The sequence below is a fragment of the Nicotiana sylvestris genome, chromosome 5 (genome assembly GCF_000393655.2).
Source record: "Nicotiana sylvestris chromosome 5, ASM39365v2, whole genome shotgun sequence".
Classification (NCBI taxonomy): domain Eukaryota; kingdom Viridiplantae; phylum Streptophyta; class Magnoliopsida; order Solanales; family Solanaceae; genus Nicotiana; species Nicotiana sylvestris.
This window is the reverse complement of record NC_091061.1, coordinates 173,414,317-173,433,715: the sequence shown is the minus strand read 5'-3', so window position 1 is coordinate 173,433,715 and position 19,399 is coordinate 173,414,317. Positions and strand designations below refer to the sequence as shown.

Below are 19,399 nucleotides of genomic sequence, written 5' to 3'. Positions count from 1 at the left end.
ACTATAGAACATAAAAGCAAACTGATTGGAGTCTTGAGAAAACACAAAACAACCTTAGGGTGGATTATAGCTGATATCAAAGGAATCCGTCCAGCTATTTGTATGCACAAGATTCTTATGGAGAATGATTATAAGCCAATAGTCCAAACCACAAAGGAGACTAAGCCCAGCAATGCAGAAAGTCGTCAAGAAAGAAGTGGCGAAACTTCTGGCAGCAGGTATCATTTATCCAATATCTGATAGTCCTTGGGTAAGTCCTATACAAGTAGTACCAAAGAAAGGAGGTATGAAAGTAATAAAAAATGAAAATAATGAACTCATACCTACTAGAATAGTCACAGGATAGAGAGTCTATATTGATTACAGACGACTTAATGATGCCACAAGGAAAGATCATTTTTCTTTGCCTTTTATTGATCAAATGCTTGAAAGAGTTGCAGGCCATGGTTTTTACTGTTTTCTTGACAGATATTTTGGGTATAATCAAATACCAATTGCTCCAGAAGATCAAGAGAAAACCACATTCACATGCTCCCAAGGTACGTATGCTTACCGAAGAATGCCATTTGGACTATACAATGCTCCTGCTACATTTCAGCGTTGTATGTCAGAAATTTTCTCAGATATGATTGAAAAGTTTTTTGAAATATTTATGGATGATTTCACACTTTTTGGTAATACATTTGAAGATTGTCTCTATAATTTAACTTTGGTGCTTAAAAGATGTGAAGAGACAAATTTAGTTCTTAATTGGGAAAAATGTCATTTCATGGTAATAGAGAGAATTGTTTTAGGACATAAAATTTCTGCTAAAGGGATATAAGTTGATAATGATAAAATTAATTTTATAGCAGGATTACCCCCGCCTACCACTGCTAAAGGCATTAGAAGTTTCCTAGGGCATGCAGGTTTTTATAGAAGGTTTATAAAAGGTTTTTCAAAATCTCAAAACCTCTGACTAACCTACTGATGAAAGATGTGAAGTTTGAATTTTCAGATGATTGCAGAAAAACATTTAAGATTCTCAAGGAACATTTGACTAATGCTCCAATTGTTATTTCTCCTGATTGGAGCGAACCACTTGAAATAATGTGTGATGCAAGTGATATAGCAGTTGGAGTGATATTGGGACAAAAGAGAGACAAGATTTTCAGACCTATTTACTACGCCAGTAGAACCCTCAATGAAGCTCAGAAGAATTATGCTACAACTGAGAAAGAACTACTTGCAGTAGTATTTGCATTTGACAAATTTTGTTTCTATTTGATAGGAACAAAGGCTACAATTTATACTGATCATGCAGCTTTAAAGTACCTTTTAGCAAAGAAGAATGCTAGACCTAGATTGCTAAGATGGATACTCCTTTTGCAAGAATTCGATCTTAAAATAAAAGATCGAAAAGGTTTTGAGAATCAGGTAGCTGATCATTTGTCTCGTTTGGAAAATCCTCCTACTGAGATAGAAGATATCAAAGAGGGATTTCCCGATGAACATATATTTTCAGTCACAACTGTTATAAATCGACCACCTTGGTTCGCTGATATTGCCAACTATTTGGCTGGAGGATAGATTCCAAAAGATCTTTCTTATGAACAAAAGAAAAAACTTAAAAAAGAAGCAAGACATTATTACTGGGAAGATCCTTACTTGTTTAAATTTTGTGTAGATGGCATAATCAGGAGATGTGTGCCGGAGACAGAAATAAACAACATCTTAAGTCACTGCCATGATGGGGCTGTAGGAGGACACTATGGGGGAAGAAAGACAACATATAAAGTACTTGAAGTTGGATTTTTCTGGCCTACTCTATTCAAAGATGCAAGGAATTATGTCGCCACTTGCAATAAATGCCAGAGAATCGGTAACATTTTAAAAAGGGACGAAATGCCTCTTAACTCTATTTTTGTGTGTGAAATCTTTGATGTTTGAGGCATTGGTTTTATGGGTCCTTTTCCTTCTTCAAACGGCTATGATCTTTTGGTGGCTGTTGACTATGTTTCAAAATGGGTAGAAACAATTGCTACTAGAAAAAATGATATGCTCATATTGTTTGTGCTTTTTTCAAGAAAAATATTTTTTCTAGATTTGGAACTCCACGAGTTATAATAAGTGATCAAGGAACTCATTTTATAAATAGACAATTTGCTAGTTTGTTATTAAAATATGGAGTAACTCATAAAACAGGAACCCCATATCATGCTCAAACAAGCGGGCAAGTAGAAGTTTCCAACGGAGAATTAAAAAGAATTTTAGAAAAAACTTTTGGTTTTTCCCGAAAAAATTGGCCTTTAAAATTGGATGATGCTTTATGGGCGTACTGAACTGCTTATAAAACTCCCATAGGCACATCTCCTTATAGACTAGTTTTTGGGAAAACTTGTCATTTACCTGTGGAATTAGAACATAAAGCATATTGGGATATACAATTGTTAAATCTAAACTTGCCTAATGTAGGTAAAAATCGTCTATTGCAACTTGATGAGTTGGAAGAGTTCAGGCTTGCAGCATATGAAAATGCTAAACTGTACAAGGAAAAGACAAAAAAATGGCATGATAAGCTCATCCGCCATAAAGATTTTAAAGTTAGAGATCATGTTCTGTTGTACAACAGCCGATTGAGATTATTTCCAGGAAAGTTTAAGTCACATTGGACAGGACCATACACAGTAACAGAGATTACCCCATATGGTGCCATTGAAATACAACATGCAGATGGGGGAGACAAATTCAAAGTAGACGGTCATCGTTTGAAGCCTTATATTAGCAGATTCTTCGATAAATAGGCTTCAACAATACTTTTTGCCTAATTTTAAGATATGTCAAGCTGGCGACGTTAAACTCAGAACTATTTTCTTCCCCTCTCTTTAATCGTTTAAGTAATTATTAGTAGTAACATATAATATTTTCTTTTAGTATATATATATATATATACTAAAAGTAATAAAATTAGTTTTTTTTTCTTATAAAAAAAAGTAAAAAATAATAATAATTGCATGTTTATATTATATTATATATATGTGCGTATATAATATGTATTAATATATATTTTACCATAATAAAGAAGCACTCCCATGATTTCAACAATGAAAGTTTTCTCCTATCATGAAAAAGAATATTTTCTTTGCCATAATCTTATCTTTGTTATATGAGAGAAACCTTGAGTAGCCAAGAAAAAGGAAATAAGGCCAGAATCGAAAAAAATCAGGGAAGCTCCTTTATCTCCTTTTACTTTTAATTTATTTGTCGTAAGGACATGACATTATTTAAGCTAGGGGGCAGAGGAATATGTTAGTTATATATGTATTTCTTTTAAGTTTTATTTCGGTTAAATATTAAAAAAGAGAGTATATTTTACAACTGAAAAATGCATTTTTAGTAAAATTATAAATTAAAAAAAAATTGAGTTGCCTTATTCTTAAGGCAACTTATTTCATGTACTTCTATGGATTTCTTGTTCAGTTCTTTGCCATGGTCGTAATATTTTGAACTGAACATTTTTTAGGACTTTTTAAAACTTGATTTGACTTGAAAAGCATGTCACTTAGAAAAGACGAATTTTATTAAGTGTCATTCACGGGTTTTATGATCACTTTTCTAAGCTCATGCTTACTTATTTTGTGATTGATATCATAGTTTTCATTGGCCCAAGTGTATTGTGCGGTAAGCTCTATTGTCTAGTTCTCCAGCTTATCTGGAAATCTAGAACTTGCCTTGAATGTAGATTGAGGCGATCTTTGAGTAAAGAAATGAACGTAGGCCTTCTTTGTTGAGCCATAGCCTATATTGACCTACCTTAATGATTTTTATCCCTAGTTAGCTCACTTGAGCCTAAATAAATTATCTCTTATTTTGTTTGTCGCCAAGCTTTAACCCTTAACCTGTTTGTTATTATGACTTGCTCTTTGTTCACCCAATTCCTTTTTGGGCACTTTAAGAGTTGAGTTGAATGTAAAAATCTGGGCGTGAGGTGTAATTGCAAAAATAATTGGTGAAGGAATAATTATTTGAGGTTGTTGATCTTTTGAGATGTTGTTTTTTTTAAAAAATAATAAAAATAGTTGCTTCCGAATTTCAAAAAACAAAAATAGCAACAAAGAAAAGTTGGCGACTCCATAATATATATATATATATATATATATATATAACTCAGAGACTTCTATATTAGTGGAGAACCACGTGATAGTCAAGCTTATGGTTATTTTCAGTAGCTTGAGGTACTTCTTGTTGAGAGTGAGCGCATTTTTTATCTATGCCCTTCTTTGATCTTATATCTATATATTATGTGATATATGAGCATCTTTCTTCATTCGGTGAGACACACTTGGGATTAGAAAATATTATGATTTCAGTTCTTAATAGGTGAACATGAGTACATCTAAAAGTTGTTTGAACTCGTGGATTGGTCTTAGTCAATTCTTCTATGTCAAAACCTCTCATGATTTCAAGTAAGTGTTTAGTTACAATGTTCATTTATTTTCTTTTCTCGAGGTCGATTAAAAGTTTAAGTATGGGAAAATTTGATAAGTGCATTTTACCAAATGTTAACCACATAAATTCTCTCATAAAAACATATTAATTATCATGTTTCCTCCATATTCTTAACTTTATTTTGCAGGAATAATTATAGCAGAATTATTGTGCGCAACATGAAAAAAGAAAAATAAATATTCAAAAAAAAAATACAACAAAGAAGTGTAAGATCGAGCTATGATTCATTACTACCGTGACAATGCACGAAGTCTCGATTTGCCATGATGAAATCGATGAAATCTAAACTTAGAATTGCAGAATTCTCACCTCTCCAATATCAAAATCTAGATTTGCCATTGAAATCTAGCACCAAATCGAGAATTCAAATTCTCATATCTGCAAATGCAAAATCTAGATTTGCCATGATGAAATCAACAAAATCTAAACTTAGAATGACGAAATCTCATATCTGCAAATGCAAAATCTAAATTTGCCTTGGAAATCTAGCACCAAATCGAGAAGTCATCATGAAACTTTCTTATATAAAGAGATGTTGCCCGATCAGAGGAATGACAGTAGAGAGAAAGCTTAGAGCTAGAAGTGTACATCCCAATTCTTAATAAGCTTCTCTACTTTATTTCTTTCACTAGTATCGAGTTATTTTTTCTTTTAAATCAAAATAGTGGTTTCGTTGTTGTTTCTAAATAAATTTCAGTATAGGAAATTACTCTAGTTCCTGCTTTTAATTAAATAGGGGGAATTATTATTCTTGAATATTTCTTTCTATTTTCTTATTTAATGGACAAGTTAGTACTAATTCTAGTATGGAGTAACTTTTCTTGTGTTGGGAGAAAGACGAATCTTAATATTTCTATATAATAGTAGATATTATTCCTCAAATTCACATGCTTGAGCTAGAATTTATTTAACTTTTATTTGCTTTTACAGTTAGACGTTATTTAATTTATTAACATCTATCTATCTTGTACTACATATTAACTGTTTATTACTTCTGTAATCGAGAGAGGCGGAAGAAATAATATAGTTAAGTGTAGTATTGATAAATATTAATATTTATTCAGTAACATCTATCTCTTTTATGTTATAATTAATTTTACACTTATTTGTAATCGAGAGAGGCGAATAGTGTAATTATTAGTTATAACATGCAGGGTAGCCGAAAGGGGCTTACTAACAAGAGTGTGTTTTAGTTCAATCATATATTTCTGGTTCTTTAATATTACTAGTTTGAAGATTAATTTGTATAACCGAGAGGAGTGCAATTAATTATTTAACTTAAGTAATAATATATATTTGTAATCGTGAGAGGCATTTATACATTTTTGAGAAATAGAAATTAAAGAATAATAATTCTACTATATAATAGAAATATTAAGTAAAGTCAAAATCCCAACACCTTTTATTATATTTGTGACAAACAAAATATTTCTACTGCTCTATTTATGTATTTTTAGTTAGTTAATTTACAACTCAACTCTGTCTGATTTTCTCAAATAGTAATTAAAACAAGAAACGTCTGTAGAATAGATAAACCAATCTCTGTGGGTTCGACATCTTTCTATACTATAATTTGACAGAATACAAGTTTAATTTATACACACGCCAGACACTCGTCATATGGCTTCTCCTGAGTTGAAGGAGTTGAAGGATCAGTTACAGGAATTGCTTGATAAGGATTTTATTCAGCCCAGTGTATCACCATGGGGTGTTCCTATCTTGTTTTTGAAGAAAAAGGATAGTTCTATGCGTATGTGTATTGATTATCGCCAGTTGAGCAAAGTGACAGTTAAGAATAGTTATCCTTTGCCTCGTATTGATGATCTGTTTGACCAGCTTTAGGGCGCACGTGTGTTTTCTAAGATTGACTTGCACTCAGGTTACCATCAGTTGAAGATTCGAGAGCCAGATATCCTGAATACTGCTTTCAGGACTCGGTATAGTCATTACGAGTTCCTTGTTATGTCATTTGGGCTGACCAATGCCCCAACAACCTTTATACATTTGATGCACAGTGTGTTCCGGTCGTATCTTGACTCGTTCGTCATTGTCTTATTGATGATATTCTGGTGTATTCCCGAAGTCAGGAAGATCATGAGTAGCACCTGAGGACTGTGCTTCAGGCTCTAAGAGAGAAGAAGTTATATGCTAAGTTCTCGAAATGTGAGTTTTGGTTGGATTTAGTGGCATTCTTAGGCCACGTGGTATCGAGTGAGGGTATTCAGGTGGATCTGAAGAAGATAGAGGCCATGCAAAGTTGGCCAACCCCATCCTTAGCTACAGAGATCCGCAGTTTCCTTGGCTTGGAAGGTTACTACCATCGTTTTGTAGAGGGGTTTTCATCGATTGCAGCCCCTATGACTAGGTTGACCTAGAAGGGTGCTCCATACCAGTAGATAGAGGAGTGTGAGGCGAGCTTTCAAAAGCTCAAGATAGTTTTGACTACAACCCCAGTTTTGATATTGCCTATAGGTTCGGGGTCTTATATGGTCTATTGTGATGCCTCGAGGATTGGCCTCAGAGCGGTGTTGATGTAGGACGTTAGGGTGATTGCCTACGCGTCTAGACAGTTGAAGATATATGAGAAGAATTACCATGTTCATGACCTTGAGTTAGATGCCATTGTTCACGCCCTGAAGATTTGGCGCCATTATTTATACGGGGTTCCCTATGAGATTTATACTGACCATCAGAGCTTACATCACTTGTTCAAGCAAAAGGATCTAAATCTGCGCTAGAGGAGGTGGTTAGAGTTGCTGAAGGACTATGACATCACTATTTTGTATCACCCGGGCAAGGCCAATGTGGTGGCCGATGCTTTGAGTCACCGGGCAGAGAGTTTGGGGAGTTTGGAATATTTACTAGCATTGGAGAGGCCTATGGCGATGGATATTCAGGCCTTAGCCAGCCAGTTTGTGAGATTGGATCTTTCGGAGACAAGTCAGGTTCTAGCTTGCATGGTTTTGCGGTCCTCTTTATTTGATCCTATCAAGGAGCGCCAGTATGGTGACCCTCATTTGCTTGTCCTCAAGTATAAGGTTCAACACGGTGATGCTAGATATGTGACTATTGGTGATGATGGGGTATCGAGGATGCAAGGTCGGATTTGTGTACCCTAATGTTGATGGGCTTCGAGAGTTGATTCTAGAGGAGGCCCACAGCTCGTGGTATTCCATTCATCCGGGTGCCATGAAGATGTATCGAGATTTGAGGCAGCACTACTGGTGGAGACAGATGAAGAAAGATATAGTTGGATTTGTAGCTCGGTGCCTCAACTGTCAGCAGGTGAAGTATGAGCACCAGAGACCGGGTGGGTTGCTTCAGTAGATAGAGATTCCAGAGTGTAAGTGGGAGCGGATCACCATGGACTTTGTAGTCAGTCTCCCACGAACTTTGAGGAAGTTCGATACTATTTGGGTGATTGTGGATCGCTGATAAAGTTCGCTCATTTCATTCTTATGTGTACTACTTATTCTTCAGAGCGGTTGGCGAATATTTATATTTGGGAGATTATTTGTCTGCATGGTATTCCAGTGTCCATCATTTCAGATAGAGATACTCAGATCACATTACGGTTCTGGAGGGCCGTTCAACATGAGTTGGGTACTCGAGTGGAGTTGAGTACATCATTTCACCTTCAGACGGACGGACAGTCCGAGCGCACTATTCAGATTCTTGAGGATATGCTCCGTGCATGTGTGATCGAGTTTGGAGGGTCTTGGGATCAGTTCTTGCCATTGCAGAGTTTGCTTACAACAACAGCTATCAATCCAGTTCAGATGGCATCGTATGAGGCTTTATATGGTAGGAGGTGTAGATCCCCGGTGGGTTGGTTTGAGTCGGGTGAGGCTAGATTATTGGGCACAGACTTGGTTCAGGATGCTTTAGAGAAGATTAAGGTGATTCAGGATAGACTCCATATAGCCTAGTCCAGACAGAAGAGTTACGCGGACCGTAAGGTTCGTGATGTTTCCTATATGGTTAGAGAGCGGATTCTGCTTCGGGTTTCGCATATGAGGGGCGTTATGAGATTTGAGAAGAAGGGAAAGTTGAGTCCGAGGTTTACTGGTCCTTTTGAGATATTGAGGCGTGTTGGGGAGGTTGCTTATGAGCTTGCCTTACCTCCTAGCCTGGCAGGAGTTCATCTGGTATTTCATGTTTCAATGCTCTGGAGGTATCACGGTGATCCATTGCACGTGTTGGATTTTAGTTCAGCACAATTGGACAAAAATCTATCCTATGTTGAGGAGCCAGTGGCAATATTGGACAAGCAAGTTAGAAAGCTGAGGTCAAAGAATATTGCATCAGTAAAGGTTTAGTGGCAGGGCCAGCCAGTCGAGGAGGCGACCTGGGTGACCGAGCAGGATATGCGCAGCTGTTACCCTCATCTTTTCACTACTTCAAGCATATCTTTATGCTTGTTCGAGGACGAATGAATGTTTAAGTGTAGGAGGATATGACGACCCGGCCGGTCGTCTTACGAATTTACGCCCCGATCCCCCATTAACTGTTTTCCCAAGTTTATTTCTGCTATTTTGATTTGCCGAGATGTTCGGTTTTGAGTTTCGGAGAGTTTACAGACACTTAGACCCTAAATGAGAGCTTAAGTGTTGGAAAGTTGACCGTAGTCGGAACAGTGTGAAACGGCCTTGGAATGGAAATCTGATGGTTCCGTTAGTTCCGTTGGGTGAATTTAGGCTTAGGGGCGTGTTCGGATTGTATTTTGGAGGTCTGTAGCTAATTTAGTCTTGAAATTCCGAAAGTTAAATTTTGAAGTTTCATGTTCGATAGTGAGATTTTGATCTGAGGGTCGGAATGGAATTCCGAAAGTTGGAGTATCTTCGTAGTGTTTAATATGACGTGTGTGCAAAATTTCAGGTCATTCGGACGAGGTTTGATATAGACTTTTTGATCGAAAGAGTATTTTTAAAGTTTTTTGAATTCTTAGGCTTGAATCCGATGAAAATAGGTGTTTTGATGTTGTTTTGAGCGTTCCGAAGGTTGGAACAAATTTGAATGATGTTTTAGGATTGGTTGGCAGGTTTGGTTGAGATCCCAGGGGCCTCGGGTGTGTTTCAGATGCTCAACGGGTCATTTTTGGACATAGAGAATTGCAGAAAAATATTGCAGCAGTCAGTTCTGGTTTCCTTCTTCGCATTCGCGAGTGGGGTCTCGCGTTCGCGAAGAGGAGCTGGGGCTGGTGAGGAATTAACGCTTTGCGTTCGCGAAGTATCTTACGCGTTTGCGAGGCTGTGGGACTTTGTGCCTACGCGTTTGCGAAGGCAGTCTCGTGTTCGCGTAGGAGAAGAGAAATGATCATCGCGTTCGCGGCTCAGGCATCTCTGTTGTGAAGAGGGAGACTGGCCATTGTAACTTAGTGCATTGCATTCGCGACCGTAGCCTCGCGTTCGTAAAGAAGGAAATACCTGGGCAGAATATAAAATTTCAAAATCGAGGGTTTAACCATTTTTATCAAAACTTAAGCTTGGGAGCTTGGATTTAAGCGATTTTCAGAGATATCAATTGGGTAATGATTATTAACTCCTTTTTGCTTGTAACCCACTAATCTAAACATGAATTCTTCATTAAATTTCGGAATTTGTATGAAAATTTGGGGAAGAGTTCTTAGACTAAAAATTTAAGTTTTGATTGGGGATTTGACATTGGATTTGGATAATTTTGGTATGGTTAGACTCGTGAGAGTATCAGAATTATGAAAATATAAATTTTACCCAATTCCGAGATGTGGGCCCAAGGGTGTTTTGGTCATTTTACCTAATTCGCGTATTAGCTTAGAATTTAATTGTAGAATTAGTTACTTGAAGTATTATTTACAATATGAAATCGAATTGAATAGATCTGGGCCATTTGGAGTCAAGTACTCGTGGCAAGAACGTGGTCTCGGGTTGATTTTGAGCCGGTTCGAGGTAAGTGGCTTGTCTAACCTTGTGTGGGGGACCTCCCCCTTAGGATTTGGTATAATTGGTAATTGAAATGCCTTGCACGTGAGGTGACGAGTGCGTATTGATGCTAATTGTTAGAAATACAATATTCATTAAGTAATCACTAGTATGTTTCCTTTCCTGTTTTTATTACTTGCACTATTAAGCCTGTTGTTAGCTTAAGAAAGCATGTCTATGTGACTTAATTGCTTTATTTGCTCAACCTACCTCACCTGAATTCTGTGCACCATGCTAGGCTAGAATCACTTGTTGCCTTAATATGAAATTTTGCCATTTCTGTATATTTTCCTATTGTTGCTGTGTATTTAATTTTGGGACTACGGATGTGGGATTCCGGTAGCTCCCCTTTGTCTGTTTATTTTGGGACTACGGATGTGGGATTCCGGTAGATCCCCCTGCACTGTTATATGGAACTACGGGAATGCAACCGGTAGATTCCCCCAGTACTAGGTATTTACATTTGGGACTATGGAACGAGATTCTGATAGATCCCCGCGCACTATGAGTTGGACTACAGGACGAGATCTCGGGAGATCCATTGGATATGTACATATAGGACTACAGGACGGTATCCTTGGAGATCCCCAATTGTTATAATTAATGCTGAGCTATATTTCTTTCCGTGTTTACCTTGCTTCTGTATAGTTGTTGTTGTCCTGTACATCTTGTGTTATTTTACTGCTGTACTTATTTATACTATTTTGTTCTATACTATTGATCTTTATATTTTATTTAATCTTAGTAAGGCCCTGACCTTCCTCGTCACTACCCGACCGAGGTTAGGCTTGGCACTTACTGAATACCGCTGTGGTGTACTCATGTCCCTTCTGCGCATGTTTTTCATGTGCAGATCCAGTTACTGTGACTCTGTCCTATCACCCTTGAGGCGAGGCGACTGCTCCAGCAACTTCGAGGTATATCTGCCGCATTCACAGACCGAGGAGTCCCTTTCTATTCTAGCTTTAAACATTTGCCCTTCTGTATTTCTTTTCCTTGTTAGATATTCTAGAGTTAGACTGTGTAGTGATCCTTAACTTGTGATTCATGGGTTTCCGGGTCTTGGAAGTATGTATTGGTTTGAGAGTTAACTATTGTGTATGCCGAGCAGCATTTTTAAACACTGTTTTATCGTTCTTCATTCTGTTTTAAATTTTTTTTATTTCGCACTTGGTTTATCTTCTGCAATTTAGGCTTACCTAGTCGTAAAGGACTAGGTGCCATCATGATGGTTCACGGAGGGCGAACCGGGGTTGTGACAATCAATATCCACGAAAGGTGGAAAAGTGGAGGCAGGAGTGGTAGAAGATGTTGCTGAAGCATAAGAGAAGATGTGTTCATGGAATACCACATCCCTAGAATAAAAGACATAAGAGTTGCAAAGGTTCATGAGTTTGTAACCCTTTTTGCCATAGGGTTATCCTAAGAAAAGACTATGTATAGCTCTAGATTGAAACTTGTCCCTTCCAAACTTGGGAAAAGTTACAAAGCATAAACAACCAAAAGACTTCAAATAAATATAGCAAGGTGGACGTCCATGCAGTTCTTCATAAGGGGAAATGTTGTTTAAGACAGTTAAATGCATTCTATTTATCAAGTAGGTAGCAGTTAGGACATAGTCGCCCCAGAATTTGAGAGGAAATTTAGATTAAAAAAGGAGGGCTCTAGAAACTTCCAGCAAATGTTTATGCTTTCTTTCCACAACTCTATTTTGTTGTGGTGTATGTGAAATAGTAGTTTAGTGCAGAATACCCTGGCTGCTAAAGAAAGAAGCAGTTTCAAAACTGATGCCAAGCTTATCGACATTATCAGACCTGAAAGTTTGGACTGAGGATTGAAAGTGTGTTTTGACCATAGAGGTGAATGCTTAGTACAGAAAGGGCATTGCCTTTACAAGATAAAAGATGAGTCCAAGTAGCTCTGCTATAGTCATCAACTAAAGTTCAGAAGTATCTAAAACCATTGTATGTCCTAGTATTGTAGGGTCCCTAAACATCAATGTGAACTAACTGAAAAGGAACAGTAGAATGAATATGACTGTCATAAAAAGGTAATCTTTGTTGTCTAGCCATTGGAGAAATAGAGCATATGAAAGACTTCTTGGAAAAGATTTTATCAGATAAAAATGAAATAGATCATTCTATGAAAAGGCATATGACCTAATCTTTGGTGCCAAATAAAATTTATTTTATTCATAGTAGGTGTCTGATTACATGGTAGATTATTTAAAGAAATTGGAAGACAATCAAACTTATTGCAAGAAACAAAATTTGAAAGAAAAGAAGAAATATGTTGAGATGGAAACAAGTCAGCATCATGATGCAGATAGTATAATCTTCCAGCAGCCTTACCAAATTACCAGTGGCCTCTTCAGAGAAGGGCCCTGTAAAGAACAAGTAAATTTGGTAAGAATAGCTATGCAATTCAGTTGAGATATCAGTTGATGTATAGAAATTAGGTTAAAATGAAAGGAAGGCACAAGAAGGACATTAAGTAAAGTTATGTCATGCTTGAGATGTAAAGAACCAGTTGACAAAACCTTAACTTTATATTCATTAGGTAGAGTGACAAGAAAGAGTTTAGGTAAAGGTACAAGGTTGTGAAGTAACTGTTTGTGTGGAGTCATGTGATTTGTTGCCCCTGAGTTTAATATCCAAGGGTTTACACCTAATTAAGAAGATGCACATATGTTAGAAGTAGTAGATTCTATAGCATAAACAGTGAACAAACCTGCAAAATGTGCAAACTCAGATTCCTCAACATGGAAATTGTCAGAACCAACACTAGGAGACACCTTGACTTGTTGGAATAAAGTCAACAAGTGATGATACTATTCCTTTATGAAACCATGAGCAGAATTCTCAGCAGATGGTTGTGGAGAAACTATAGACTGATTGATTGGGATGTCAGACTAGACACAGGAGGCTGATTTCTTGCCTTTGCTAAATTCAAAATCTGCAGGAAAACAATGCAATCTGCAGCATTTCTCCATTGTGTGTCCAGGTTTCTTGCAGTATTTGTAAGAAGCAGAATTGTTCTTTTTGGAGTTAAAATTGATACTTTGATTGAAATTTCTATTTGGTGTGGTTGAGGATACAAAGAAACATGCAGATTCATTGGGAAAATTTAGAATTGAAGCTTGAGTTTCTCTTTGGATCTCATCTTGTTGCAACAGAGAATAAGCTTTGCTTATTGGTGGTAAGGGATTCATGAGCATGATAACACTCTTCACAGTTGAATGTGAGTTATTTAGTCCATTTAGAAATTGGAATAGTTGTTGATCCTCTATAAACTTGGGAAGAGCCCCACAAGAACATATGGAGCCTATATATGAGGAATTTAATTCATCCCAAAGACTCCTAAATTTGGTGAATTAGGTGACAATATCAGATGACCCTTGGACAGTTGAACTGATTTCTCTCTGAATTTAAAGATATTTAGACCCATTGGATTGTCCAAACCTTTCATTAATGTCAGTCCAAACCTCCTTTGCAGTTATAAAATACATGACACGTGTGGTTGTGCCTCTGGAAACAGAATTGATGATCCAAGATTTCACCATGTCATTATATCTCTCCCAATAGGAATAAAAGGGAGAGTTGGCAAGAAGTTGGGCAATTCTCCCATCTAACATGCCTAATTTGTTTTTAGCATAAAGAGAAGTAAGCATGCTACTCTTCCATAGTACAAAACCATGTCCATTGAATGGGACAGGTAATAATTGGCTACGCGGATTGTCTGGCGGGTACACATAGAAAGGGTGAGAGGGATCTAGTGTAAAAGGAGTAAATCCTGCATTAGTGGGAACTGAGGGTGAAGTGATGTTATCTCCATGACTACCCATATTACCTCTTAACACAACCTAATTGACATAGTAATAGACAATAGGCTCAAAAGGATTACATGCAATTTGTTATATACATGAATTTCCAAACTACATAACCTAAATCACATCAGTATAAAACTTCAGAGTTGTAGATTAGATCAATATTACCAGCCTTCTTCTCAAAACCCGAAGAAGTAAGGTCTTCGTGCAGAACTCAAACTCTAGCTTGAACTTAGCCCCAAATCGCTTGAATCCATTATGAAATCAGTATTTCCAATCGACTTAATTGATGTAGGAAGAGATTCCAGTGAAAGCCCCAAATTTTTCGTCCTGTAGTAGCGGATTCACCGAGTTCTCGAACTTTAACCAAAAGGAACGATTCCAGTGAGATCTTCAATCGATTTACCGTTTAAGATGAAGCTCTCGTGACGAGGAATTAGAATCCCCTCTCTGATACCATATTAAATTGAAGCTCAACGAGCTACGATGAATCCATTAGAGGTAGACCCTAGAAGGGTCGAGAGAGAAACATATAAATGAATATTAGAAAATATCTGTCTTGTAGTCTAATTTCTCACTTCGAGCAGTATTTATATTTACAAGGAAAAAAATGAGAAAAAATGAAAGAATGTATAATACATTAATATTCAGTACAAAAAAAACTGGGTGTAATGACTCGGTCAGTCGTTCTAAGAGTTATAGCCTCGTTTCCCCCATTTTTATCTTTTTATGTGTTGTTCAGCTGTGTTGAGTTATTGAGTTGGTAGGTTTGGGTTCGGAGTGATTTTGGAGTGAAATGATCACTTAGTCTCTTAGTTAGAAAGCTAAGTTAGAAAAGTTAGCCGGAAGTTGACTTATGAGTAAACGAATTCGGATTTGGATTTTTATGATTCGATTAGCTTTGCAGGGTGGTTTAGACTTAGGAGTGTGTCCGAAATATAATTTGGAGGTCCGTGGTAGAATTAGGCTTGAATTGCCAAACGTTGGAAGTTTAGAAGTTCTTAGGCTTGAATTCAAGGTTGATTTGGTATTTTGGTGTTGTTTTGGATGTTCCGGAGGTTCGTCTAAGTTCGGGTAGTGATATATGACTATTATTGGTTGAGCTCCCGGGGGCCTAGGGTGAGTTTCGGATAGGTTTGGGTTATGTTGCGCTCGTTTTTCTTATGTTTCGACGCGTTTCTTCAAGCATAAATGATATCATATTGAACAAACAAGCTCCGATTTCTTTTTTGATTGAAACATTAGATCCGTATCATAATTACGGACCCGTAGTAAAAAGAATCGTCAAATTTGGATATCGTATGAGGATTTTATGGTTATTTTACTAAGAATTAGGTTGCCAGATTTTTCAGATTAATTACGGAATTGCAACTGACGGCGTAATTAAAAATCTGCACTATTTGCAAATATTAAAACCAACATATCTCCTTCATTATAAGGTCAAATTGAGTGATTCAAAAGCCTAACTTGACTAAAATTTCACAAGGAATCTATTGGAAGCATAAAAAGTGAGTTTCGGGATCGTTTGGTATGAGAAATGAGGCAGAATAGCTGGTAGAAAAATATATAAAATAAGGGTTTGTTCATTCAGTCATATTTTGAGTTGGGGAGCTCGGATTTGGACGATTTTAGAGGTGATTTTCACCATAGAGATTGGGGTAAGTGTTCTCTACTCGGTTTTGGTTATATTTCATGAGTCCATCTTCATTTTTGGGATTTGATTGATGATTTCAAAGTGAAGTTGAGGGAGTTAAGGCTTGAATTTTGGCGAGTTTTAGGTAGGGATTTGAGGGACCAAACGAAGTTCGATTTTGATAAATTTTATATGGTTAGACTCAGGAGAGGACGAGGGTTTTGATTCTGCCATTTTTTGACTGAATTCGAGATGTGTTCCCAAGGGCTGGGTTTTGGCCGATTTCGGATTTTTGGCATATTTTGTAGTTTTTATTGTGGAATTCGATTCTTTAGCACATGTTGATGATATTAACCTAATTATGATTAGATTCGAAGCTTTTGGAGACCGAGTCTAGAGACGAGGGCATTCTTGAGTAGGATTTTATACTGTTGGGGTAAGTAACACTTTTAACTCTGGCTTTGAGGGTATAAACCCGGAGAAATTGATATCATGAGATTGTTTGGTGGTGATACCCACGCTAGGTGACGGGCGTGTGGGTGTACACCACGAGAGATTAAGACTTGGTCTGTCCCGTGAGGTTGTGAGGCCTAATGGCTAATATCTATGGTTATGTGTTTACTTGTTGTTGAACTTGTTTGCCTTCATGTTAGAGATCATGTTTAGGCTTTATTCATGCTCACATTATTTGTACTCAGTCATAGAAATTATTGTACATGTTTACCTCAGTCTCCATTATTTGCTAATATGCTGCGATACTTGATGTGGGTTGTGTTCCCTTATTTGTTGAGGATGGTGAGGCTAGTGAGGTACATGATTGACTAAGGCCGAGGGCCTGATTGTGAGGATATTAATACCATAGCGCGTGAGTTGTCCGCGTAGCACGTGAGTTGACCATGCGGGTCCAGGTATTTATACCATAGCGTGTGAGTTATCCGCGTAGCACGTGAGTTGACCGTGTAGATTCAGGTATTGATATGATAGCACGTGAGTTGTTCGTGCTTAGCATTTTGGCTTTGGGAGCCCCTCCGGAGTGTATACACACCCCTAGTGAGCGCAGAGTGTTGAGTGTATTGAGTGTTGAGAGTTGAGTGCGAGTGATGAGTGATTGAGTGACATTGCTGTGAGGTTGCATTTACTTTTGTTGTTGTTGCATTTATCTATTAAATTTCTTTGTGGCATTTGTTGGTTTTATGGAATTTACCTGTTATTCCTGTTATTTTTAAACTGTGAAAATAAATAATTGGCCTATTTTGCTTAGCTCGTCACTACTGTTCAGTTCCTTAGTTATTTCTGTTACTACTGAGTCGGTTGTACTCATACTACACCCTACACTTTATGTGCAGATCCACGTGAGTTAGAGTGCGGCGATCGTGGAGTTCAAGCCGGCTATCTTTGGAGACTGCAAGGTAGCTGCTAGCGTCTGTAGGACCTTGTTACTCCTTTTGTCATTTCTTCTTTTGGATAGAAAGTTTATATACTTTAGTTTATAGTTTTAGACGCTCATGACTTAGTGACACCTCGATGTTTGAGACTCGTTTCAGTATTTTATATTATTTATATTTAGATTTGGTTTAGTTTATCAGGAATTAAGTTATTGGAAATGTTTTATTAAATTCTTATAATCAAATTAGTAGTAATATTTTGGGAATACGTTTGCCTTGTAACACGATAGGTGGCATTACGACCATGGTTAGATTTTGGGTCGTGATACTGGGCCGGGTTGTTGGGCCAGCTGTGTGTGCAGACTGGGCTATAACAATACATGCGGAGTAGAAAAAATTAACAGTGACACCGAAATGTCCTATTTGTGCAGATCACCCTGTCACTTTGAGTTGGCCATAAGCTCATAAGAGTGACGACATGGAAAGGGTGTATTGGCTTAGTTTGCAATTAGACACACAAAGGAAAACATAATTTAGTGGCCAATTACTCGTCATGCCGATTTTCCTTTTCGTTGTTTTTTTTCCTTTTCGTTTCTTTTCATTTTTGATTTTTCGAGCAAGGGATGTGATATGATTAGTGGTGGCAAAATGATTAAAACAAAATAGTTATGCACCCATATTATCTATTAAAAAATAGTTTGAATAATAAACTTTGTAAAAATGGGTCAAATATGGATAAGAATCATATTGTCCACTTAGAAAATGGATAACCAATTGATAACTAATGTGTTTAACGTTTACATTTGTCAAGCCTCAAATTGGGGGTTTCTCAAGTTTAGTTGATTAGGAATTCTCCCAAAGTGATTATATTCAAGAAGCCATGGATAATGTGGATATCTGTATTATCCGCCGCTTAACTTATTTTTTATCCGTATTAAATATGAGTCGGTCAAATAATTTATTCATTTTTTTCATTATCCATTTTCGACTCGCCCATATGTAACTGACCCGCCCGTTTTCCACCCAAGTTATGACTTATGAGAAACCTAGAGGGTCAACAACATGGTAGTCAAATTGTACCTTCGGAGTTTTATAATTTTCATTATTGGCCATGTTAATTCCCATTATAGTTTCTTGGACAGTCCAAATTGGTATTTCTTAAAACCAAAGTTGTCAAAGTAGTATTTCTTAAACTTCATCCCTCCAAATCTGAATGAAGTTAGACAAATCAACATCAGCTAAAAACTTATCATTTTCACTCAATTATCCGTCTAGTTTCTTTCGATATACTGTGTAAGTACATTATATTTTACAAGTAAATGAGAAAGCTCCAATATATTGTGTACGTACATTATATGACGACTTGGTTGTCACTTCTGAATTTAAGGCACAACTACTTCAGGGTCTGAGGACTGCACTTTAGTAACTAAATATTTCCAAGTAACGATACTTCGTGAAAGAAAGAATGTTTAGTAGAGAGTGTGTTATCCCTACTTGATGCGAAAATTGACGTATAATCTATATATATATTGGCTTGAAAAAGTAAAGAGTAAATCCAGCTGTCAATTCGAGTAAAAATCTAAAAAAATCTGTACTCCACGGAAGCAGAAAGGAAGGTAAAAATAGCAGGGGCTAACCAGTTATCGGACTGGTCATTCAAAAATAGCCAACGTTTGCAAAGTCATTGAAAAATAGCCACTATTTTGCTGCAACATGAAAAGTTCCAGCATAATATGCTGGAGATCGGTGCACCTGTGTATGAACTTCCATCATATTATGCTGGAACTCCAACACGCGAAAGTTCCATTATAATATACTGGAGATTGGAGCACTGGTGCTCCAATATCCAGTATATTATGCTGGACCTGTATACTATACTGGAACTCCAGTATAATATACTGGAGTTCCAATATATTATACTGGAATTCCAGTATATTATACTGGAGTATTTTTTCGGATTTTGAAACACTATTTTCGTTCAAATTTATCTTAGCTTGAAAAGTGACAAAATTTCGATTACTTTTTCAACTATAGCTATTTTTGAATGACCACTTGTAAATCTGGCTATTTTTTAATTTCTCCCCGAAAGGAAGTCTAGCAACATCCG

General features: G+C 37.0%; 1 protein-coding gene across 1 annotated transcript; it reads right to left on the bottom strand.

The window, feature by feature from the left end:
- Positions 1 to 13,359: 13,359 nt before the first annotated feature.
- LOC138869669 (uncharacterized) lies at positions 13,360 to 14,292 on the bottom strand. Its single transcript, XM_070147308.1, has 2 exons — positions 13,910 to 14,292; positions 13,360 to 13,807 (listed from the first exon to the last, which is right to left on the bottom strand). The coding sequence occupies exons 1-2, from the start codon at positions 14,290 to 14,292 to the stop codon at positions 13,360 to 13,362; spliced, it is 831 nt and encodes a 276-aa protein (XP_070003409.1).
- Positions 14,293 to 19,399: the final 5,107 nt, after the last annotated feature.

Bases quoted from the DNA above. Each gene is read 5' to 3' on its own strand.
- LOC138869669 (XM_070147308.1), bottom strand. From the start codon at position 14,292: ATGGGTAGTCATGGAGATAACATCACTTCACCCTCAGTTCCCACTAAT. The intron at 13,808-13,909 runs GTTTGGACAATC...CACCAAATTTAG, and splicing joins TGGACTGACATTAATGAAAG to GAGTCTTTGGGATGAATTAA.